Below are 23980 nucleotides of genomic sequence, written 5' to 3'. Positions count from 1 at the left end.
TTATCAACTTTGCATCTTGTGGCATCAATATTACGAATATGTGTATCACTACGATCGATATTCAACATGAATAGAACATTCACTAAGGGTGCATGAGCATAAAATATGTTACTCGTATAAATAGAACAACCATTATTCTCTGACTTAAATGAATAACCGTCTCGCAATAAACAAGATCTAGATATAATGTTCATGCTCAACGCTGGCACCAAATAACAATTATTGAGGTCTAAAACTAATCTCGGAGGTAGATGTAGAGGTAGCGTGCCGACGGCGATCACATCAACCTTGGAACCATTCTCGACGCGCATCATCACCTCGTCCTTAGCAAATCTTCGTTTATTCCAAAGCTCCTGTTTTGAGATGCGAATATAAGCATGCAACCAGTATCAAATACCCAGGCGCTACTACGAGCATTAGTAAGGAACACATCAATAATATGTATATCAAATATACCTTTGTTCACTTTGTCATCCTTCTTATCTGCCAAGTACTTGGGGCAGTTCCGCTTCTAGTGACAATTTCCCTTATAGTAGAAGCACTCAGTTTCAGGCTTGGGTCCAACTTTGGGCTTCTTCACGGGAGCGGCAACTTGCTTGGCGGTCTTCTTGGAGTTCCCTTTCTTGAAAATGGTGGTCTTGTTAACCATCAATACTTGATGCTCTTTCTTGATTTCTACCTCCGCCGATTTCAGCATCGCGAAGAGCTCGGGAATCGTTTTCATCATCCCTTGCATATTATAGTTCATCATGAAGCCTTTGTAGCTTGGTGGCAGTGACTGAAGAACTCTGTCAATAGCATTCTCAACTGGAAGATCAATTCCCAGCTGAGTCAAGTTGTTGTGGTACCCAGACATTCTGAGTATGTGTTCACTTACAGAACTATTCTCCTCCATCTTACAGCTAAAGAACTTGTTGGAGACTTCATATCTCTCAACCCGGGCATTAGCTTGAAATATCAACTTCAGCTCTTGGAACATCTCATATGCTCTGTGGCATTCAAAACGCTTTTGAAGTCCCGGTTCCAAGCCGTAAAGCATGGAACACTAAACTATCGAGTAGTCATCAGATTGAGTCTGCCAGACGTTCATAACTTCTGCATCAGCTCCTGCAGCAGGTCTGTCACCTAGCGGTGCATCAAGGACATAATTCTTCTGTGCAGCAATGAGGATAATCCTCAAGTTGCGGACCCAGTCCGTGTAGTTGCTACCATCATCTTTCAACTTAGCTTTCTCTAGAAACGCATTAAAATTCAAGGGAACGGTAGCACGGGCCATTGATCTACAACATCGATTTGCAAAAACTATTAGGACTAAGTTCATGATAAATTGTAGTTCAAATAATCAAATTAATAATGAACTCCCACTTAAATCAACATCCCCCAAGTTGTCTAAGTGATACATGATCTAAATCAACTAACCCATGTCCGATCATCACGTGAGATGGGGTAGTCTTCAATGGTGAACATCTCCATGTTGATCATATCTACTATATGACTCACGTTTGACCTTTCGGTCTCCAGTGTTTCGAGACCATGTCTGTACATGCTAGGCTCATCAAGTTTAACCCAAGTATTATGCATGTGCAAAACTGGCTTACACTCGTTGTATGTGAATGTAGAATCTATCACACCCGGTCATCACGAGGTGCTTCGAAACGACGAACTTTAGCAACGGTACATAGTCGAGGAGAACACTTTTATCTTGAAATTAAGTGAAGGGGTCATCTTATAATGCTACTGTTGTTCTAAGCAGAATAAGATGCATAAAGGATAAACATCACATGCAATCAAAATATGTGACATGATATGGTCACCATCATCTTGTGCTTTTGATCTCCATCATCACTGGTGCGACACCTTGATCTCCATCATTGTGTCAGGGTCGTCTCGCCAACTATTGCTTCTACAACTATTGCTAACGCATAGCGATAAAGTAAAGCAATTACATGACGCTTAGTGATTGGCACGCAGGTCATACAATAATTGACAACCCTAAGGCTCATGTCGGTTGTCGTACTCATCGACATGCAAGTCGTGAACTTATTACAAAACATGACCATTTCATACATCAACATATATCATATCACATCTTGGCCATATCACATCACAACATGCCCTACAAAAACAAGTTAAACGCCCTCTACTTTGTTGTTGCAAGTTTTACGTGGCTGCTACGGGCAACTAGCAAGAACCGTTCTTACCTACGCAAAACCACAATGGTGATTACCAAGTTGCTATTTAACCTTCTGCAAGGACTGCCGTGGTCAAATTAGATTCAACTAAAGTGGGAGAAACAAACACTCGCCAGCCATCTTTATGCAAAACAAGTTGCATGTTAGTCGGTGGAACCGGTCTCATGTACGTGGACATGTAAGGTTGGTCCGAGCCGCTTCATCCCAGAATACCGCCGAATCAAAATAAGACATAGGTGGTAAGCAATATGAACATCACCGCCCACAACTCCTTTGTGTTCTATTCGTGTATATCATCTACGCATAGACCTAGCTCTGATACCACTGTTTGGAAACGTTGCATGGAAAACAAAAAAAAATCTACGCACACGCAAGATCTATCCATGAAGATGCATAGCTACGAGAAGGGAGGGCATCTACATACCCTTGTAGATCGCTAAGAGGAAGCATTTATTAACGCGGTTGATGCAGTCATACACCTTCACGTTCCGTTCTGATCAAGCACCGAATGTACGACACCTCCGCGTTCAGCACACATTCAGCATGATGACGTCCTCGCCTTCTTGATCTAGCAAGAGGAGCAAAGTATTAAATGAGTTCCGGCAGCACGATGGCGTGGTGACGGTGGTCATGAAACTATTTCCGCAGGGCTTCGCTAAGCACAACGGATTTAGAGCGAATGATGAACTAGAGGGAGGAGATTAGAACCACACTAGGCTTCTAATTATGAGGATTAGAGGTAGTTAGGGATAGCTCTAATTAGTCAACTAGGACCAACTAGAGCTAGAACTAGATCAATTAGAGGAGGCTCAAAAACTTGTGTTCTAGGGGCTAGCCCTGCTCCTTTATTTATATGTTGAGCCCTGGGATCGTTACTTGGGGAGAGGCCTCCTCAAAGTCGGTTTGGAACGCAAGTAAGTGTCCTTCTCGGATTCCAACACGGAACGCCACGGTCCTCGGCGACTGGCCCAGACGCCATGGTCCTCGGTGTTTGGCGCAGGGCCAGATGCCAGGTCCCTGCCGTCTGGTCCCCGACCTCCGCAAAACTTCCTTTTGCACCGATCTAAAGCCCCGTGGGCCTTACCCCTTGGCCCAACCATCATCCTATATATTAATCTTTACCTCCGGACCATTCCGGAGCTCCTCGTCATGTCTGTGATCTCATCCGGGATTCCGAACAACATTCGGTCACCAACATACATAACCCATATAATACTATATCGGCAACAAACGTTAAGCGTGCGGACCCTACGGGTTCGAGAATGATGTAGACATGACCGAGACACTTCTCCTGTGAATAACCAATAGCGGGACCTGGATGCCCATATTGGTTCCTACATATTCTACGAAGATCTTTATCGGTCGAACCTTTATGACAACATACGTAGTTTCCTTTGTCCGTCGATATGTTACTTGCCCGAGATTCGATCATTGGTATCTCCATACCTAGTTCGGTCTCGTTACCGGTAAGTCTCTTTACTCGTTCCGTAATGCATCATCTTGTAACTAACTCCTTAGTCACTTTGCTTGCAAGCTTCTTGTGATGTTGTATTACCGAGAGGGCCCAGAGATACCTTTCCATCATACGGAATGACAAATCCCAATCTCAATCAATGCCAAATGAACAGTCACCTTCGGAGATACCAGTAGAGCACCTTTATGATCACCCAGTTATGAAGTGACGTTTGATACACACAAGGCATCCTCCGGAGTCCAGGAGTTGCATTGTCTCATGACCGCAGGAACATGTATTTGACATTAAGAAAGCAGTAGCAATAAACTAAACGATCATATGCTATGCTAACGGATGAGTCTTGTCCATCACATCATTCTCCTAATGATGTGATACCGTTATCAAACGACAACTCATGTCTATGGTCAGGAAACCTTAACCATCTTTTGATCAACGAGCTAGTCTAGTAGAGGCTTACTAGGGACTTGTTATTTGTTTATGTATTCATACATGTATTTAAGTTTCCGATCAATACAATTATAGCATGAATAATAAACCTTTATCATGATTAAGGAAATATAATAATAACCATTTTATTATTGCCTCTAGGACATATTTCCAACATTGATAACATCACTTGACCATATCATCCATGTAGTGCTCTCCCATTGCAATGCACACCGGTCCCTGAGCTGAGGACATTAGAATATATTTTTTCCGTTGCAATGAATGGACACATTTACTATAAAATATAAGTGGAATAAGAGAGGGAATAGATGATCGTGTTATATTAGTTTAGAAGGCATAGCAACGCACAGGCTTCTAGCTATATATCTTTATTTATTTGGTAGTGGTAGTAGCAATGGAGCATAGCAATCCATTGGCGAGCGAGCGGTTGAATTGCTGCTGGTGTGCATTGTGCTTGGGCCTGTCCGCTTGGACCAACCATGGGATGAAATTGAGCGAGTTAGTAAATGTTGTTTCTCTGTTTTGTTCTTAGTTTAATTATATGTGATGTATTGTGAGTCGGATGTGACATTGATGTAGAGAGCCTGGATTAGGAAAACCGAGAGGCGAAGATACTTGATGAAGGCAGGAAATGCACAGTAAAAAAGGCAACAATATCGTCTTCTGTATGTCCCCATTGTAATTCACAAGGCAACCCTCTGGTGCAAGAGACCATCACACTGGAAGACAGGCCGATGAACGTCTTTGCTCCAGAATTCTTGGAAATTCTTTTATCTCTACCACACATGTTATATGTCTACTATATCTGCTCTAACTAAGTTTTACATCTTGCGAGTCCTGTTCTCCTTAGCGAACGCACGGGCATGTTTCCTATGATTTATTAATTAGACCAATGGCATTTTGTATTTAATCAGTGGCAATTTGAACACTTTTTGTTGCATGTTTAAATTCAAGGTCATTTTGCCATGTCCTTTTTATTAAAGGGATGGCAACTTTTTTGCATGTTTTTTAGCTGCAAATCCCAGCCTAAGGCCTGATAACTGCTCAAACTGGGCCTGTTTGTGACCCATTTTTTCCTGCGCGCCGACTGGCATGTGCTCACGCGGGGTTTAGTTCACTCCAACCCCCTCGCATATTTGCAAAACACAAAGCCCGTCACTAACTTCGATTGTACCATTTGGACCATCGAGTGGCAACAGCAGAAAACAAAACGATCTCAGGTATCCATGAACAGGTTCCTTAACCATTCCATCTTTACTACCTGCACGTCCTGATCTTACCTGCTTTGTAATGGCACATGTCCAGTCATAACTGCATTCAAATTCAGCCTAGCGAGGTAAATAACACTATAGCAACGGGAGGGCCGAATTGGATTTGAAAAAAGAACATTTTTGGCACGCAGGAGCGTGTGCTCCCAGGAGCCAAATTGGATATCCGTATAGCAACCGATATTGCAATCTAGTTGTGGTATGTTATTGCGCCTGCAAGCTGCAATAATAAGATTGTAAATTCCGGGAGCCAAATTGGATATCCACAAGAACGCTCCCGGGCGCGCGTGCTCCCGGGAGCCAAATTGGATATCTGTATAGCAACCGATATTGCAATCTAGTTGTGGTATGTTATTGCTCCTGCAAGCTGCAATAATAAGATTGTAAATTCCGGCCAATCAGTTGGCAATATCTGCCATGATGCTATCTAGAATTTGTTTGAGGAGTTCTAGATCAGAAACTTGGATGATAAGCAGCAGAGTATTCCCTCCACCCACAAGAACTTTCTCGGGTAACAACAAATTTCAAACGGAGAGACCACCAGCTGGGGAAAGTCGGTCGGATTTGCTCCATATGAACAAGCTGCATGATCAGATCCAGCCCTTCCTAATTCGAGCCCACACAAGAGCAGCCACTAGGGTACCCCCTAAATGAGAAGCACCTGATGTCTGACCCTGACCCTGAAAATTCGAACATGCATCAGTTAGCCTTAAGACCAGGTAAGCACGACAAGCACAAAGAATTCATTTGTTATCACAAATAATATTTGCTTAGAAGAGCATCAAAGATATTCAGAGAAACAAGAAGAAGCTGAAGATGTCCTATAGAATGAGATACTCAAGGAATTATACATGTGGCATAGCTCGACTGCGATACTATATGGATCACAATGCCAGACCAGTGATTACCTTCAACTACATTCATCTCAGCATAGGATAAAATGCAATTATAGGACAAAAAGGTACAAAGATAGAAGACAAGCCAGGAAAGACTACAGCCAAAAAGATACCACATGGTTTATAATCAGCAAATTATTCAACCAGACATTTAGAATTATTCCAATCACCGTAGACATGAATATTGATTCATATATGTTTCAACCCCAGGTTGGTTTAAAACCAGGAATTGTGCAGGTAGGTAACACACAAACACTCAGAAATGCAATGAACAAACTTTCAAGCAATGAACAAATGAAAGTAACAGTGCCCTGAAACTCTTGTAGAAAACTGATAGTTGATGAGCATGAGCAACAGAGTGGCACTGATAACATTCACTTATGCGAAGAATACCTAACAGAGAGTTAACTAAAATTTTGTATACCTTGTTCACCCTCCACAAATCAAGACCAATCCAAGCAACCCCCTGAAATATATAAAGTCAAAAGAAATTATGCTCTCATTTCCTAGCACCCACATGCTTTGCCGAATTTTACAAGGGAAACTAAAAAATCCTCACCACTAAGGCAGCTGGAACAGGAATGACCATGTAAAGGTAGATTAGTCCCTTTGGTTTGAGAAAAATGTGAAGAAGCACAATGGCATTAACTGCAGCACTTGCACCCTGAGTGACATGAATAAAAAAGGTCATGTTTGGTGTGCAACAACTAAATAGGAACATTTATATGTACAATATCACTGATAGGTGATAATGCTCATTTGGTGGTTTTACATTATATTACAGGTAAATCACCATATCACCCCAGATTGCCACATTTACCTTCTAATTAACTATGTGTAGGTATAAGATGATAAATAATTGGTTGGTTGGCAACATTTACTGCTTATATGAGATACTATTCCTTCTTTCATAATCAATACCAAGGAAAATGAACTGTTTGAAGTTGGAACAAGAAATCACGTACAAGCGCGTTACTTCTTAACACGTCCCATCCCGCATAAATCTGCAAGGAAAGGGTTACTTGCTAAATTAGGAATACTATCAGGAAACTTTAATCAATAATTTCAATTCGATGCAGGGTTCTTCAAGGGTCAATCCTACGTAATCATTCCCACAGTACGTTACCTGTCTCCTTGGAGCTATAAAAGCCTTATCTACCAAGAAGAATGTGGATCCAACAAGTGCTCCTGCTATGTACAGCTTCAACAGAAAAGCAGGGCCAAACGCGCTCGAAATCTGATGCAAACAGAAAATGAAAGCAAATCAGGGAGTGATTGTTTGGTAATAATTTCAAAATGAAAGGAAATAAATGGTCACTACAAAAACACGGGATAAGTATTCCCTGGTATTGGAGAAGGGAATTGTTGTCGGAATAGCTTAATCCTACCCGTTATACCAGCCTAGTCAAACATGGCATCTACGTAGCAAATTGTCAAAGTCAAAGCAACTAGTCGTCGACAACAGGTCAAAGGAAGATGAGCTAAAAAGAGGATGAAGACCCAAGAAAAAGCAGCCCATTAGCTGGAGGGTTGTGTGGGCTAGTACAGCATGGACCATGCACCACCCCCTTTTTCCCAAGTCCACCATGGATTAGCGGACTAAACCTTTTGCCAACGTAAGCCCCCCCCCCCCCCCCCCCCAAATTGGCATGTAACCATTCACACTTAGTTGAAAAGAACTCAAGAGGAGAGACCTCTAAGGGGCCCAAGAAGGACTTCGATAAAGGTGTCAGATCCGAGAAATCTCGAATGGCTCAGAATGATGACAGGAAGGGGAGCTTTGAGGTGCCCATGTTTTCGACCCGAGCCACTAGTCGAGCACTTCTCTCACCAAACCTTTTTGGACACCCAGTCCCTTCTAGCATGCAGGTGCATACACATTAATTACAGACTTCTGAGTACTTGATTGACTCATTGCTCTAAACTCTCCATGAATCTATATCCCGAATTGAATGCTGAATTGAAGCTTTTATGCGTATATGTGATATGGACTGCATTGGCTTATGACTATGCTAGAATAAGGATGAGATAAAATTGAATGAATTGAATGGAAAATATCTCAGAGTTTTGCTATTCCTAATTGAATAGAAGTCATCTATTTAATAATCGGGCAGAAAGCGGCCATCAACTCAAACTCTTTAATTATGCTGGCTTGAACTATCACTTCTATTTTTGCATTGGAATTGTATTCTATATTACCATAGACTTAACCACAAACCACCATATAAGAGTGGACAAATGATTGTGCATTGCATTTACTGGATTTTCCTAGAGATACAGAGTCCGACGATGACCTCAGAGGCATACACACAAACACAAGAATATTCTTGAAATCAGTGCCGAACAAAGAAACTTTTCATAGTCTGGGCATAGCAGAAGCCAAAGTGTCCAGAGTTCAACCGTTTTGTTCAAGTCATCATGAAATTTTACTTGCGTCATAATGCCAACAAGCCTAGCGTCCAAGGAAATTTGTGACCTCATGCAAGGATACAACACGCTTTCACTCCTAAGAATATTTTTGTGTTATAGAATATATAGGAGTATTATAGTTGAAGCATACATACAATTATACAAATTATAAGCGAAAGAAAACATCTTGTGGAATACACTTGCTTAGAAGAAAAGGTAACATCAATTTTTGGAAACTTTAAACTGATATAATTTGAACTGAAGTTACTAAGTTAGCTATTCAGATTCATAAATTCATACCAAAAGATTATAAAAATACTTTCACTTACAATATTCGAGATACCTATCTGTGATGGACAAAAAGAGTACATAGATTATGTAGGACTTAGAGGTCTCATATACAAGATCCTGCATTCTTTCAAAAAGGAGAAAACAGCAAGCCCTCCATTTGTATTATATATGGCCTGGTTTGTGTTACTGATAGAACATTGTGTGTGTATTCCAATTTGATTTGTGTCACCTGCCACCAATAATAATAAAAACTGAAATGCCCTCATCTTTTATAGATGGAAGACATGTGCATGTCTTCTAATTAGATCTATCCCTGAAATATAATACATATGTCTAATTAAGCCACACCTGTAGAAATAGTTATGTACTCCCTCCATCCCATAATGTAAGACGTTTTTTGACACTACACTAGTGTCAAAAAGCGTCTTACATTATGGGACGGAGGGAGTATCTTCTGATTAGATCTATCCCTGAAATATAATACATATGTCTAATTAAGCCACACCTGTAGAAATAGTTATGTACAATATAATAACAAACAATAACCAATGCAAATTTACAAATGCATTCTAAAAGTTTATTTCCAAAGTGGTTGCACAGATTCTTATGTCCTTCTCCCATGTCACTTGAACCAACATTGGTTTATGTATACATTTCAGTTAAGTTGATCCGTGAAATCTTATGGCAGACAGACCACATACATGTCCAAATAAGCAACTGCAATTGGGGCACTAATCTATATATATACCTACTAATAACGGGACTAGTGTTTCTGGCCATCCATCATGCATTTTTACAGAAAACCCCCTTATGTTTCGAAGAATCAACCCGCAGTCCTATTTTAAGTGGCAAAACGAATCGTTTTTCTGATTTTGCCAAAAAAAACTACACTTTCAGGTAATTAAGCCACATTTTACTTTTAAGTGACAAAACGAATCATTTTTGCTTTTTTTACAAAACCACCATGTCTTTTATGGTAATTAACCTGCAGTCCACCTAGAACAATTTTTTTTAAAATATCCATATCTTTTAAACCATAATTCCAATTTTAACATGTTATGTATGAAATTTGATTAGAAAAATGTGTAGAATCCGAATATGATGTTATTTTACCTCTTAACCTTTTTTAAAATGCTATTTAGAGTGCAACTTTAATCAATAGCGCACGATCCGTCTTTCTTTCGTACCAGCACCAATCTGGATTGCAAGTGAACACCTAGACATTAGACAAACAAAATTGGAGACGAAAGAAACCTAGCAAGGGAGAAAAAAACTAATCTTATGCCAAGAGAGAGACGGCTTAGGATTACCACATTCAAACGCGTTGTGGTTCTGTAAGCACTATGATCATCGTATGCGAGAATGGGACGACGGACAAACAGCAACACAGATGGGATGTCATGTTGAAATAAAGAACATGGACCTATTGGGGTCTTGACTCATGCTTATTCGGTTACGGCCTTGCGGGCATGTGGTATCATTTTCTCCCGTTGCAACGCACGGGCTCTTTTGCTAGTAATATATTAATTTCGAAAGCATGAGTCTCAATAAGATACATTGATCAGGCACCACAATTTTGGTGAAACAATTGCTTATAACCGCAACACAAGTATACAACTGGAAAATGACACAGGTAGATTGGAAATAAAGGACACATGCTCAAAGCTAATCAGAAATTGAACACATAAATATAATTATTTTACCATATGGTTATTAACAAACTAATAATGCAGAATTTTTTAATAACATATTTTTATAATGCTTGTAAGTTATCTACTTTTATGTTTCTACTTCCTACAAGCTTCCTCCATAGTAAAGTTAATCCAAAACTTCTTTGTGAATTCGTTTCAAAGTCGCTAGCCCCTGCGGGCACGTGGGTTGGCGACTAGTATTCTAATCCAACAGAAGGGTCCAGTGCACAAAAGCATTTTATTAACCATACATTATTGCGACTATTCCTTGGTCATGTCTCAGTTTTAACTTCAACAAGATGATGTTGGTGTGAAAAGAACATAGATAAGCTAATGTCACATGGTTGGGGAAGTAAATAGTATGTTACACACCTTTTACATTGGATTTTCAGGAAGTGTAGGTGAGCATGTTTGATGTTTTACCACAAGGTGGTGCACTCAGGGGAAACTAGGTATGTATGTATGTGCACTGTACTCATATCACATACAAAGCATGTTTCCGCAATGCAACAATGGACAAAGAGTGAACTTCTTACATTTGAACCGAAGAAGTAGAGACTCATCATATTGCCGAAGAGGTGACCTGAGTCATAGTGGCTGAAGGCATTAGTGAGCAATGTGTGCAACCGCCCGCTCTTGAGATTGTCCAGCGAAATCTGCTCATCGCAACATTCATCAAATTACACTTCAACAACCACTTGTGAAATCAAAGTAAGGTCCTTTTGATTGATCACTAACCGAGAAATGATCCCTCATGAAATCCGGACTGGCCATTTGCCAGAGCATGAAGACGGCCACATTCGCGCCCATAAGCATCAACACCATCCCGTCCGCTGATGGTAGCCAGCGCCCCCTTCAGGAGACACGAAAATCAAAATGACCAAACAACCCAAAACTTCCCCGTGTAATAAAGTCGTACCACCAGCCAAAACCTCACCAGGGTACGCGGCGGAGGAATGTGGAGGACGAAGAGAGCAAGCCCGGGGACCGCCTCCGCTGCAGCGAGAAGAGCTCAAGCGACCCGGCGGCGCGCGCGGTCAGCCACCGCTTGGCGGCGGCCCGGGCGGCCGACGCAACGGCCGCCGCGCTCACCGGCAGGAGCGTTCCGGCGCTGCCTGGGCTGCGCCAGAGGGAGTGTGACAGCGGGCAGCGGGAGGCGGCTACTGGCGGGGAGGCGCAGTGGAGGAGGCGGCTGTGGGGGTTGGCTAGGGGTCTGGGTTTGGGGATGGCGCTGCGGACGGCTTGCTGCGCGAGGATGGCCTGGAACTGCGGCAGCCTCCTGCGCATCGCCATTTCTGCTTCCACCAAGGCACGGGCTGGCTGGCTGCCTGCCTCCGCCGCCGACTCCCCGACCTCGGGCGGTAGCCGCCGGTACGGTTTTGATTCCCTTCCGGTCTCCGACTATGGGGGGAGGTTGGGACCGACCTGCAGTCTATATCGCTGACTGGAACAAATGGGCCGTGAGATTATTGGGCCCATGTTTTCCGGAGCCTAGTGCGAGTTTAATGTCGCTCCAGGCTTGGGCTGAAGCCCATTAGACGTAGTTGTTGGATCCGAGATCGCACCGTATGTGACATAGCCGGTGGCGCCGAAGCCCATTAGACATAGCCACAGGGATACGCCCGCAGCCGCCGTGGCAAAGGTTTTAGGGGTAAGCAGAGAGGACTCCCGGCGGCGGCGCGAAGCGGAGAGAGAGAGAGGGGCAGAGAGATGTCGAAGCGAGCTGGTCCCCCGAAGCACCAGAACACCTACGCATGGAAGCCCAACCTCGGCCGGAAGATCAACGAGACCGTAAGCCGGCCACCCGCCTCCCTTCCCCGTCTTCTCTTTTCCGTTCTTGTGGGACCTAACCGCCGTAATCATCGCCGCTGCTCGCGCAGGAGCCCGGGGGCAGGTTCCGGCCTCTGTCGGAGATCACCGGCGTCTGCCAGCGCTGCCGGGACCAAATCGACTGGAAGCGCAAGTATGGGGTTCTCCCCCCTTAGTTATATTCATTCATTATTAGGTCGTTCGCTTACTTGTGTTCCTCGGCCTGATCTGTTCGTCTCTTCTTTTGCAGATACGGCAAGTACAAGCCAATTGTTGAGCCTGCAAAATGGTAGCTTTCTTGCCCGACTGGTTACCGCATAGTATTTGGGAACGGTTGTAAGAGGGGATTGTGATGGATGCTTATGGTTTTCTTTTTTATTTTTGCAGCCAGAAGTGCAGTAAAAGAAACGTCCGGCAGGCATACCACAACGTCTGCACTGGTGAATATCGGCTACCCGGCGATGTCTCTTGTTACGGTAGTGCTGGTGTGCCGTTTGATTGTCACTGATATGTGTGATCTCTGCTCAATGCAGGTTGCTCCAAGGAGCTTGGGATTTGTGCCAAGTGCTGCACCTCTGTTAAGCAGCTTGTTGGAAGGTGATCCCCGCTACTTCATTTTGTTGTTACACTAGTACCATTGTGGCTACACCGTGGCTGGAATTTGTACTGTGTTTTATTTTATTTTACATGTTGTAACGATTCAGTGTTGTCTTGTAGGGATGCTGAGGAAGCAAACAGTGAGCGCAAAGAACTAGAGGAGGTTTGATTCTTCTATATTGGAAGAGGATTGTTGTGAACCTTAAGAAATCCATTTGTTTTGTGCTGACCGGTGAATTGTTTTATAGGCCATCAGATATGCTAGGGAGAGGGAACGACGGACACTTCTTCGCCTTGTGAGTACTTGCTACTTAATTCTTCTTGCTGGATAAATTTAATTTCAATGCACTTACGCTTCTGTGTATGCTCTCCTTGTTGCTAGTTCTAAACTGGCCTAAGAAGCCTATAAGCCTGAAATATGAATAAAGGACCCCCTCTATTCTTCTGGAAATTTGAACTACAGGAAAACTTGAGGGGTATAAAACAGACTTTCCTTAATCCACCTCACGAACTAAATAGAAGGTTCCATCCCTCAATGTTGAGCCTAGCACAAAAGGATAATCATTCTAAATTTTCCTTTTGCATGCAAATGAAGGAGAATCCTAGTACTAACCCTCTGATCTTTAGCTTGGATGAGCGTGTTTAACATAACTGGTTCTTTCTTCTTGTCTTTAAAAGAAGAATGGCTTCATTTGTTGCACCTGTTAAACTAAACTCTAAATATATTGCACTTAAATTTTCATCTCCTATATTGTAGTATGTCGTTATATCATTACTCATATAGTCATACGGGTTCAGTTATATAAATTGTATACATGATGAAATTCTGTTCACATAAATTTAGCAGAAACCCTATTGCACAGAAATCAAAACATACCGGTTTGCTCATAGTTATAATAAATTCACTCGTCATATGAGCAAAACCTCAAGTATTCGGTATTCCTCATATGCCCTTGATCTTCCCTTCTATATCTTTTTGGGATGCATTGTGATATTGGTCAGGTGACATTAGTAGCATTCTTAGAATAGGAATAGGTGCCTGGTCGTGGTATTTACGTTTCAACTAAATGAAAATGCACACCTTGTATTCTGGTTCACAATGTTATGTACATGATTTTTTTGATTTCAAAGATATAGCATGAGAACTTGAAATGAAGCATGTGATATTCCAGTTTTATTGGACTATTCAAGTTCCAACTCTTTGCATAGATATCTTCATATTTAATCTGTCGGCCTTGTAAAACTTTATATTAATAAATAGCTGCAGTTGCTGTGCAAATGGAAATAGTTAGGCTTTTTTACATTTGTAGGAACTTGTGACATGAGCTTGGCCTCATGGAAAAATCATTCGTACTGCAGACATCTCTATTCAAACTCCAGCAAAATTCACAAGTAGCTTTCTTAAGGGTCATTCTGACACATTCATGTGTTTCTGTTCGGTCAGCAACCGATGACATCCCAATCCCACATTTTTGTTATGCCTATTTTTGTAGAAATTTGCATCATTAAGGTTTATAAGCACATATCTAGAGATCTTTACTGTGCAATTCATTATTACCAAACATGGAAATATAAAGAACTGGTGGAAGTTCGAAGTTCCAGCAGTGTCTTGAAACAATTTGACCGGAAATTATCTGTTAGAAGATAGTCCTGGAGGAATAAGCATTCCTGCAATAAGAGGAAAAAAAACTTAAGATGCTCATAGCTGACAATAACGACTATGTTACTACTGTAAGTAATTTGCAGTTTTAAACCTCACGAAATCCTCTATTTGATGCATATATGTCTGCTATTAAATTCAATCTTCAGTCTTCCTGTCGTCTGGTTTTGCACACTGCTGGCATTCATTCTGTGTAAAGTGACTGCATAAGTGACCATATTGATTTTTCTTGATTGTACGTCAACATTGCTCTAAATCCACCTTTTTGTTCCTGGGGTCCATTTGGGTAAGGTTCCGTTCGCTGAAGTAGTAGGAGGATCCATACTGCTAACTTCATAGCATTCTACCATTAGTTGTACGTCTATCTGCTGTTGAAAATTGAACTGAGTGCCTGTATGGATAACAGTGGATTCTCCTAGCATGGGTCTTCTTCTATTTGCCCTTGGAAATATACAGGAAAACACTATTTGGTCTCTTCTGTGAACTGTTATTGACCCCCCCCCCCCCCCCCCCCCAACCACCATACATGACATGTGACATTCTTCTTTGAAATATCAATACTTAAGAACTTGCAAGTGGAATAAGATTCTCAATGTCATTCGAAATATCAGTTACATGAACTGAAACTCCGGTTCAGTGTGCTCCTTTTTATTTGAGTAACTGGGTTAAATCTTTACAGTATTTTTTCTTCTTCCTGGCATATTCATTAGGTTAATTATTTCTTGCAGATGAACAAAAACAAGGATGAGAGCGGGCCATCAGTCCCAAAGATTGCGGACCGAGATCGGGAAGGCGACCTTTTCCCTGTTGCATCCCTGGACGAATATGCTGAACAGGCTGTACAGAAGGATGAGTCTGATGAAGAAGATGCCAGGGATTTTGTGAAAGATTAACTTGGCAAGGTTTGGCACTGTATAAGGATATTTAGTTTTGTGCACAGACGCTCTTTCCAGGTGTTCCAACTCACCGGAGAAATGCTGATACTTGTTTTACCAGATATATATATTTCTGTTTATCAGATCTTATTTTGACCAGTGAGCTTACGACGCCTTCCCAGTTATGTTATGCTTCTTCCTAATAAGTGTAGGATTCTGAAGCTGTATTATTACATGAGTGGTATATATTGCTGCTGCTGGTTTACCTCTTGTTAGACCGCGCGCTAAAAACTAGTTTGCCGCGCGCCGTTCGCCTGGTTTTGCGCGGCCGCCAGCGCTGGCTCCAACAGCCACGCTAAAATGCAACGCGCGCGTCTTGTCGGGGCATTGCATATATGGCATTTTGGTCACAAAATGGATTTGAAAACATTCAAAATGCAATGAACATGACATATAAATTTTCACACAAACAAGTTGATAAATAAAAGTTCATCTTCGGAAGTTCATGCCCACAAGTTCATCCAACCAAGTTCAAAATGCAAACCAAGTTCAAGACACAAACGAAAGACACATCAATCCTCCTCCTCGTCTTCATCCTCATCTTCGTCGATGTTCCTTTGCCGTCTGCCGCCTTGTTCTTCTTCGCCGATGCCTTGCCCTTCTTCGAGCGCGCCGCATTGGGGAGCTTCGAGGGGGGCGCCGGCGCGACGCCACCCGCCGCCGAGGTCATCCGCGGCGGCATGAAGAGTCCGCGCGCGAGGCCGGTGGTCGGAGGAGCTCCGGCGGAGGCGAGGCCAATGCCCCCTGCGCTAGGGTTTGTGGCGGCGGCGGTGGACGGGTCGCGACTATAGGATGGGGTGAGCGGGCTGCTGGCGCGTGCGTCCATGGGGTGCAGTTCGCCGGCGCCGGTGGCGCGTGGGGCGTAGGAGGCGGAGAGGAGAGAGTGCGGCGCGAGCGCTCATGTGCCGCGCGCGGAAGCGGGCGCCCCAAATACACCGCGCGAGATAGCGAATCGGACAGCGCGCCCAACTCCTTATACCGCGTATGCGGTTATTGCGCGCCCACTGGAGACACCCGGCGGATTGCGCGCGTGCTAAAATGGCCAAATTTACGGCACGGCGCTTGTTTAGCACGGCTGTTGGAGATGCTCTTACACCGTCTGGAGACAGGTCCACATTCCCGTAGAGTCTGTACCGAGGTGGCATCCTAGACAGCGTAAATAAATATATGTTGGGCCCACATCTCATGCTAAACACCTCGTTTTTTTCCTTGATCATCTTGGTTATCTCTGGCCGCATCTGCACCTCCCTTTCCGTCCGCAAGCTGTAGTTTGCCATGACAGCTCCATAGGCCCTGTTGTCGACGAGGAACGAACACCGCCTAAACCAAAAGGAGCGCTACAGCATATTTTTTTTTTCCTTCCTTTTTAAGATTACAGGAGTAAAGTTATTCCGAGCCACGTGGGCTCCTCCCGTTCCTTGAACCTCTGAGTAACACCAACGATGCAAACGAGTCGATGAAGAGAATCGGATCAAAAAGGACCCCGCGAGATGGAGAAGATGCGGGGGTGCACTAGGCGTCCACGTGCCACGTGCGCCTTTATTGCCACTGTCACCTTGTGGGGTTGTGGAGGCCAGCTGCCAGGCATGACTCGCATGGCGCTGTGGAAGAACACACCGCTTGATGGAGATGGAGATGCAGCCGCAGGTGCCGAGTCCAAGCTGGTCCTGGTCGGTTCAACTTCAACCGAGTTCCCACCCACGCTTGTTTTAAGAAGAAAAAAAGAGAGTTCCCACCCACACCGACATAAACAAGGGTGAAACAGCAAGATCTAGAGGTGATGAGGGGGGAGTGGAGCGGCAGTTCGAGCCGACGAGGACGAGCTACAGGTCGATCTTTGTCCATTAGCCTAGAGATCTGTGCCATGTGCAATCAAGCAGCTGAAATACTTAAATCTGTAGTACCCCCTGTGTTTACTACTCCTACATCAATCAATGATTTTAGGGCAACACTAAAACTCAACAGGCTGATTTTCTGCCTGGCGTACGCCGGATCTCACGCATGGCATGTTCCTGGTCCATCGCTTCCTCATCAGAGTCTCCAAGCGAACCGCATATCCGCCCGTTTATCAAAAAGAGAAAAGAGAAAAAAAAATGCCCGTCTCTCACCGGACATCACCCTCGTTTCGCTACCATTTCCAGCGACTCGTTCGACACGACAAAGAGAGGATCCATGGATGGCTGCACAACCGCTGCTACGAGACATGGCTCCGCCACCATGCGGGACAAGCTTCATGGTTTATTGTTGAAACGCGACGGAAGCTCGATGCTTCAAGCTCTTTTCCATTGCTGCAACGCTGGATGTGCGGCTTCTGTGACTATGGAGAAAGGAACAATGACACTATTGATGGTAGTGCACTTATAAAACAATGTCATGTCCTCATCACATGGCTGCCCCAAATCAACCAAAGCTCTGCCCGGATCCTTCCAAACTAGCTAAGGTTATCCGAGCCGCAGTGCACACACGAAGCTGTCTATGTCCAGGATGCCTAGGCCGCCCATGTCCTTGCTACACATACCTTTTCCTATTTTATCTTACATTTTCCTTCAGAAACCTTATCGGTGCCTTCCCATAGAAAATCCCACTGTAACTTAATAATGAAAGTCACCATTCCTTTGGGCAACACAAGCGAAGTGAGATGGTGGAATGTGGATGGCTTGTGAGGTAATAATACTTTACTGGCCGATGATGATCTTTCTGACAATCTTTATTAGGAAAATGTTGAGCGTTTGCAACCCTCAAAAGATATATTGGACAGCGAGAGCCGAGGTACAGCAATGTGCAAGGGGAACTGAGCTCGGACCACCGGGAAAGCACGGAAAGTCATGTCAAGGTCAATGCCGGAGCATCTAATAGGGTCCACCAAACTCTTGTGGGTGTTCGTAACTAGCATGATGATAATGTTATGTGAATATCAAGTCAAGGGTTTATTGCAACTAAGAAATGTCAATCTAGATAACCATTTTACTATGCATTGTGAAACTTTGCATATGAAATCTGACAAGGGAAAAATTGCATGGTAATAATGGCCATGTTATTCTTTTTTGTTCTCATGGTGAACTAGTTCATCTGGATATTGGAAGAGCCGACAGCATAGCATTTGGTTTGACGAATTGGTGTATGAGTCTCCTTTACAGGTTTAAACTGAAATTTGACATAGCATTTTCTAATCTTATTATCTGATACTAGTTGGCCTGCCATTTTATGCGGTGATATAGACATCCTTGTGAAGCCCCTACACGTCATTGGCCCGCACACACCAAGATTGATGTCCCCATGGACGTGAACTAAGAGCAACTCCAACGCGCCGACCCATTTCGTCCGCGCGCGTCCGTTTGGGTCGACGCGGACAGAAAAGTCGGCCCAACGCGCCGACCCAAACGAACGCGCGTCCGCTTTTCGTCGGCCTGCCGACCCATTTTCGGCCTATTTTTTAGCTTCATTTGCGTCGGCGCGGACACGAGGCGGACGCGCGCGGCACCCGCCTACTCCTCCCCCTGGCCCGCCAGTCGGTGGCAGCCCCTCCACCATTTCCCTCCATTTTCCCAAAACCTTCCCGCCCGCACGCGCTCCCGCCGCCTCGCCATGGACGACGACCTCGATGCCGCCGCCGGCCTCGCCTCGTCCGGCATCACGACCGCCCCCTCCGGCAAAGGCAAGCCTCGCGCCCCCCACAAGACCGCCGCCGCGACCAAGCCGAAGAAGAAGCTGACGGCGGGAGCGGGCAAGGGAGTCAGCGAAGAGAAAGGGTCGGAGGCACGCGGCGGGCGGGGAGGAAGCCATCGCGGCGGCCTCCATCGCCGCTGCCGCGCAACAGGAGGCCACCAACGCCCGCGTCACGGCGGCAACGAGGGAGGCGCTGATGTACCTAGGGTTAAACCCTGGTTAGCACGGCCTAATCAACGCCGCCGTGGCCGTGGCCAGCACCGGCTCATCTGCGTTTCCTCGGATGGTGCTGCCCGAGTCGCCCCGCGCGTTGGCGACGCAACCGATGTCCGGCTTCCACGTCTACCCGCAAGCCTCCCGACTCTCCGGGGAACGCTCCCCCGAGGTGAGCGTGGTGGCGCCTTCCACGCCCGCGCCCATCGACCTCAACGCCACCCCGGTGGCCGGTGGCTCGTCATCCAGAGGGGCGAGGAAACGCACGCGGCACATGGCAGCCAACGTGTTGTCGGGCGCACGCAACCTGTTCGACGGAATGCCAGCCTCCGGCGACGACTGCAGAACATCATCTTCGAGGGTGGTGCGGCGGCCGCTGGTAGTGCCGTCGTGGCTTTCTACGATCCCGACGAGACACAAAGCCAGGACAGCCGAGGGCCGTTCACGCCGTCCACCTTTGGTCAAGATCAGGTTGCCTTCATGCATGATCGGGTCGGCCTGGACCTGGACGGCTTCCCGCTCGACCACGAGTTTTCGGAGGACTACGGACTCGAGGAAGAGGATGAGTGCGACATCGAAGGGGAGTCTTTGTTCGAGGACGAGCTTGCCAACCAAGCCGCCGGGGGGAAGACGAAGCGCAAGAGCAGGCGGACCAAGGCATACACGGCGGGCTAGGACAAGCTCATTTGTGAGTGTTGGAGGGACATTGGGCAAGACCCCAAGACCGGCGCCGAACAAAAGGCATCAACCTTTTGGACTCATGTCCATCATGAGTTCCATGAGCGCTAGAAGTTTCCGTTGTACCGAATGCATAACACGTGCGGGTGGGTGTCCATTTCGAAGCGTTGGAAGGTGATCCAACAAGAGTGTAACAAGTTTTGTACCACTCTTGAGAGCATCAAGGCACGCCCCATGAGCGCCATCGGCATGCAAGACATGATATGCTAGCAAGCACCCCTCTTTGTGTCATTCCGTTTATGCTTGCATGTCCATTTCCATATCAATTTGCCAATATGCTTGCATGCAATTCATTTGTAGGCATTCCAAGCTTTGGAGGCACTCAAGGTCCAACACGATGGCAAGTCCTTTAACCTCTCGCATTGTTGAAGAGTCATCAAAGACGAGGAAAAGTTCAAGGCTCAATATGCCGCCCTCATGTCGCGTGGGGGGAAGAAGACCGTGGAGGAGGTTGGGGACGACGAGAAGCCATGGCCTCGGGGGAAGACTGAAAGATCGTGGATGTCGCCTAGAGGGGGGTGAATAGGCGCTTTAAAATAATTACGGTTTAGGCTTGAACAAATGCGGATAAACCTAGGGGTTAATTTGACAAGCACAAAACCTACAACAACTAGGCTCACCTATGTGCACCAACAACTTATGCTAAGCAAGAAAAACTACTTAGGTGATAGCAAGATATATGACAAGAAACAATATGGCTATCACAAAGTAAAGTGCATAAGTAAAGGGCTCGGGTAAGAAATAACCGAGGCACGCGGAGACGACGATGTATCCCGAAGTTCACACCCTTGCGGATGCTAATCTCCGTTTGGAGCGGTGTGGAGGCACAATGCTCCCCACGAAGCCACTAGGGCCACCGTAATCTCCTCACGCCCTCGCACAATGCAAGATGCCGTGATTCCACTAAGGGACCTTGAGGGCGGTCACCGAACCCGTACAAATGGCAACCCTTGGGGGCGGTCACCGAACCTGTACACTTTGGCAACCCTTGGGGGCGGTCACCGAAACCCGTCAAATTGCGCGGGGCGATCTCCACAACCTAATTGGAGACCCTGACGCTTGCCCGGAGCTTTACACCACAATGATTGAGCTCCGAACACCACCAACCGTCTAGGGCGCCCAAGCACCCAAGAGGAACAAGCTCAAGGGTACCAAGCACCCAAGAGTAATAAGCTTCTCAACTTGTAACTTCCATGTATCACCGTGGAGAACTCAAACCGATGCACCAAATGCAATGGCAAGGGCACACGGAGTGCCCAAGTCCTTCTCTCTCAAATCCCACCGAAGCAACTAATGCTAGGGAGGAAAATGAGAGGAAGAACAAGAAGGAGAACACCAAGAACTCCAAGATCTAGATCCAAGGGGTTCCCCTCACATAGAGGAGAAAGTGATTGGTGAAAATGTGGATCTAGATCTCCTCTCTCTTTTCCCTCAAAAACTAGCAAGAATCCATGGAGGGATTGAGAGTTAGCAAGCTCGAAGAAGGTCAACAATGGGGGAAGAACACGAGCTCAAAGGATAAGGTTGAATGGGGAAGAAGACCCCCTTTTATAGTGGGGGGGAACAATCCAACCGTTACTCCCAAAACAGCCCCGCAGAGGGCGGTACTACCGCAGGAGGCAGCGGTACTACCGCTGATCACAGCGGTACTACCGCTCCCCCGGGTGGTACTACCGTGGAGTCTGGAGGGCAGGAGAGTGATAGACCCGAGCGGTACTGCCGCGGTGGTTGGGCGGTACTACCGCTCGTGAGTGGTACTGCCGCCCTACTGCCGCTGCGAAGTACCGCACTATCCGACACGAAAAATGACCCCTCGAGTCGACGCGGTAGGGGCCTGGTACCGTAGCGGTACTACTGCTGAGGACCCACCAGCGGTACTACTGCCGCTTGTGACCCCTAAGCGGTACTACCGCTGGGACCATCCTAAAGCCACTTCCACGAAAACAAGAATACTCCACGGGAAACCAAAACTGCCATAACTTCTGCATATGAGCTCCGAATTGAGCAAACTCAAGCTTGTTGGATACAAGACGACGAGTAGCACCAAAACTGCCATAACTTCTGCATATAGTAAGAAGAGGCAAGGAAGGTATGCCAACAAAATAGAGGAGTGAATCCTCCAACCGAGAAGAACCGGCATAACCTTCCAACATCGAAAAAATCATAGAAGATGCGAGTGAACTCCGTTTTCAATGAACTCGAGCTTGTCATCCAGATGACCATAGGCTCCAAAACTCACAAAGAGAAGAAACAAACAAGAACCAAGAAATATGATGCAAGGATGCAATGGTTTGAGCTCTCTACGAATGATATGATCAAGCTACTCATCGAGAGCCCCCCTTGATAGTACGACAATCGATCCTATAACCCGGTCTCCCAACTACCATCACAAGACCGGTAAAATAGAAAACCTATCAAGGGCAAACCTTTGCCTTGCACATGGTCCACTTGAGCTAGATGATGACGATCTTGACTCCCTCAAGTTGGACCACCTTTCTTGGTTGCGTTGGCTCGATGAAGACTAGTTGATTGCTCCCCCATACTCCATTATGGGTGAGCCACTCTTCCGCACATCTTCACAAGTCCATTGTCACCACAATGGACGGCAAGCTTCAAGCATTTGATCTCTTCATGATGCTTCACTTGAACTTGCACACCGCAACATCTTCACAAGTCCATTGTCACCACAATGGATGGCAAGCTTCAAGCATTTGATCTCTTTCATGATGCTTCACTTGAACTTGCACACCGCAACCTAACCCCACAAAGAACTCTCACGAAGATCATGGGTTAGTACACAAAGCGTAATTGACAATGCTTACCACACCATGGGATCGCTTGATCCCTCTCGGTACATCTTCTACGCTTTGTGAGTTGATCAAGTTGATTCACTCTTGACTTAGTCTTGATCAACCTTGAATCTTTTCAACTCTCTTCTTTTGGATGATGTCTTGAAGATATACATGAATGATCACACAATCTTCTTCTCCAAGACATGCTTGCAATAAGCTCAATTCTCACATGACCAATCTTTGGATAATTCCTTAATAACACCTTGATCACCACATAAACTCCTTGAAACCAACACATGAACTTCAAGAAATGCCTATGGACAAATCCTTCAAATATAACTCAAGGCAACCATTAGTCCATAGAGATTGTCATCAATTACCAAAACCAAACATGGGGGCACCGCATGTTCTTTCAGACCAACTCCAAGAAGGAGGACAAGCGTCAAATGCCTTGATCGCAACCGTGGAGGACATGATGACTAAGAAGGACTCAAGGGAGGAGAAAGCCGGCAAGACAAGGAAGAACAAATGAACGCCTTCATGGAGATCCAAAGAAGGAGGCTTGAAATGGAAGCGGAGAAGCAAACGAGGATGCTTGAGATGGAGGCGGAGGAAGCAAGCCAAGATGCTAGAGATCGGGGCCGCCAATGCCAAGACCAAGGCGAAAGAAGTGACTCTCGCTAGCATGATGACGGGGGTGAAGATCGTGAAGGTTCGAGAAGATGAAGGCCGACATGCTCAAGTTCGACGACAAGAGACCCATGGCGGCGAGCGCCATCCTTTTTGTATGCCGGCAAGTGTGCTAGCATGACCACAGCCGCGATGGCGTGGTCGAACTTCCGCCCCTTTTTTGTGTGCTGGCATGTGTGCCGGCCGCTGGCAAGTGCGCAAGCTGAACTGTG

General features: G+C 45.5%; 2 protein-coding genes across 2 annotated transcripts; one reads left to right on the top strand and one right to left on the bottom strand.

Annotated features, from left to right (window-relative positions):
* Positions 1–5711: 5711 nt before the first annotated feature.
* On the bottom strand, positions 5712–12068 carry LOC109740731 (RHOMBOID-like protein 12, mitochondrial). Its single transcript, XM_020299786.4, has 8 exons — positions 11606–12068; positions 11407–11521; positions 11205–11324; positions 7404–7514; positions 7243–7281; positions 6837–6941; positions 6702–6743; positions 5712–6061 (listed from the first exon to the last, which is right to left on the bottom strand). Exons 1-8 carry the CDS (start codon positions 11959–11961, stop codon positions 5972–5974), a joined length of 978 nt encoding a protein of 325 aa, XP_020155375.1. The 5' UTR covers positions 11962–12068; the 3' UTR covers positions 5712–5971.
* A 183-nt stretch (positions 12069–12251) lies between these two features.
* LOC109740741 (uncharacterized) lies at positions 12252–15772 on the top strand. Its single transcript, XM_020299796.4, has 8 exons — positions 12252–12459; positions 12549–12631; positions 12728–12766; positions 12865–12917; positions 13011–13074; positions 13195–13237; positions 13323–13370; positions 15463–15772. Exons 1-8 carry the CDS (start codon positions 12379–12381, stop codon positions 15625–15627), a joined length of 576 nt encoding a protein of 191 aa, XP_020155385.1. The 5' UTR covers positions 12252–12378; the 3' UTR covers positions 15628–15772.
* The last annotated feature ends 8208 nt before the right edge of the window (positions 15773–23980 follow it).

This window comes from Aegilops tauschii, chromosome 3 (genome assembly GCF_002575655.3).
Source record: "Aegilops tauschii subsp. strangulata cultivar AL8/78 chromosome 3, Aet v6.0, whole genome shotgun sequence".
In the NCBI taxonomy this organism is placed as follows: domain Eukaryota; kingdom Viridiplantae; phylum Streptophyta; class Magnoliopsida; order Poales; family Poaceae; genus Aegilops; species Aegilops tauschii.
This window is presented reverse-complemented; position numbering and strand designations above follow the sequence as displayed.

What these genes read in the sequence shown, in the direction of transcription:
- LOC109740731 (XM_020299786.4), bottom strand. Translation starts at nt 11,961, where the DNA reads ATGGCGATGCGCAGGAGGCTGCCGCAGTTCCAGGCCATCCTCGCGCAG. An exon ending in TTATAGCTCCAAGGAGACAG is followed by an intron (nt 7,282 to 7,403) that starts GTAACGTACTGT and finishes CTTTCCTTGCAG; the next exon opens with ATTTATGCGGGATGGGACGT. An exon ending in ATTTGTGGAGGGTGAACAAG is followed by an intron (nt 6,062 to 6,701) that starts GTATACAAAATT and finishes TCGAATTTTCAG; the next exon opens with GGTCAGGGTCAGACATCAGG.
- LOC109740741 (XM_020299796.4), top strand. Translation starts at nt 12,379, where the DNA reads ATGTCGAAGCGAGCTGGTCCCCCGAAGCACCAGAACACCTACGCATGG. An exon ending in CAAATCGACTGGAAGCGCAA is followed by an intron (nt 12,632 to 12,727) that starts GTATGGGGTTCT and finishes CTTCTTTTGCAG; the next exon opens with ATACGGCAAGTACAAGCCAA. An exon ending in ATACCACAACGTCTGCACTG is followed by an intron (nt 12,918 to 13,010) that starts GTGAATATCGGC and finishes TGCTCAATGCAG; the next exon opens with GTTGCTCCAAGGAGCTTGGG.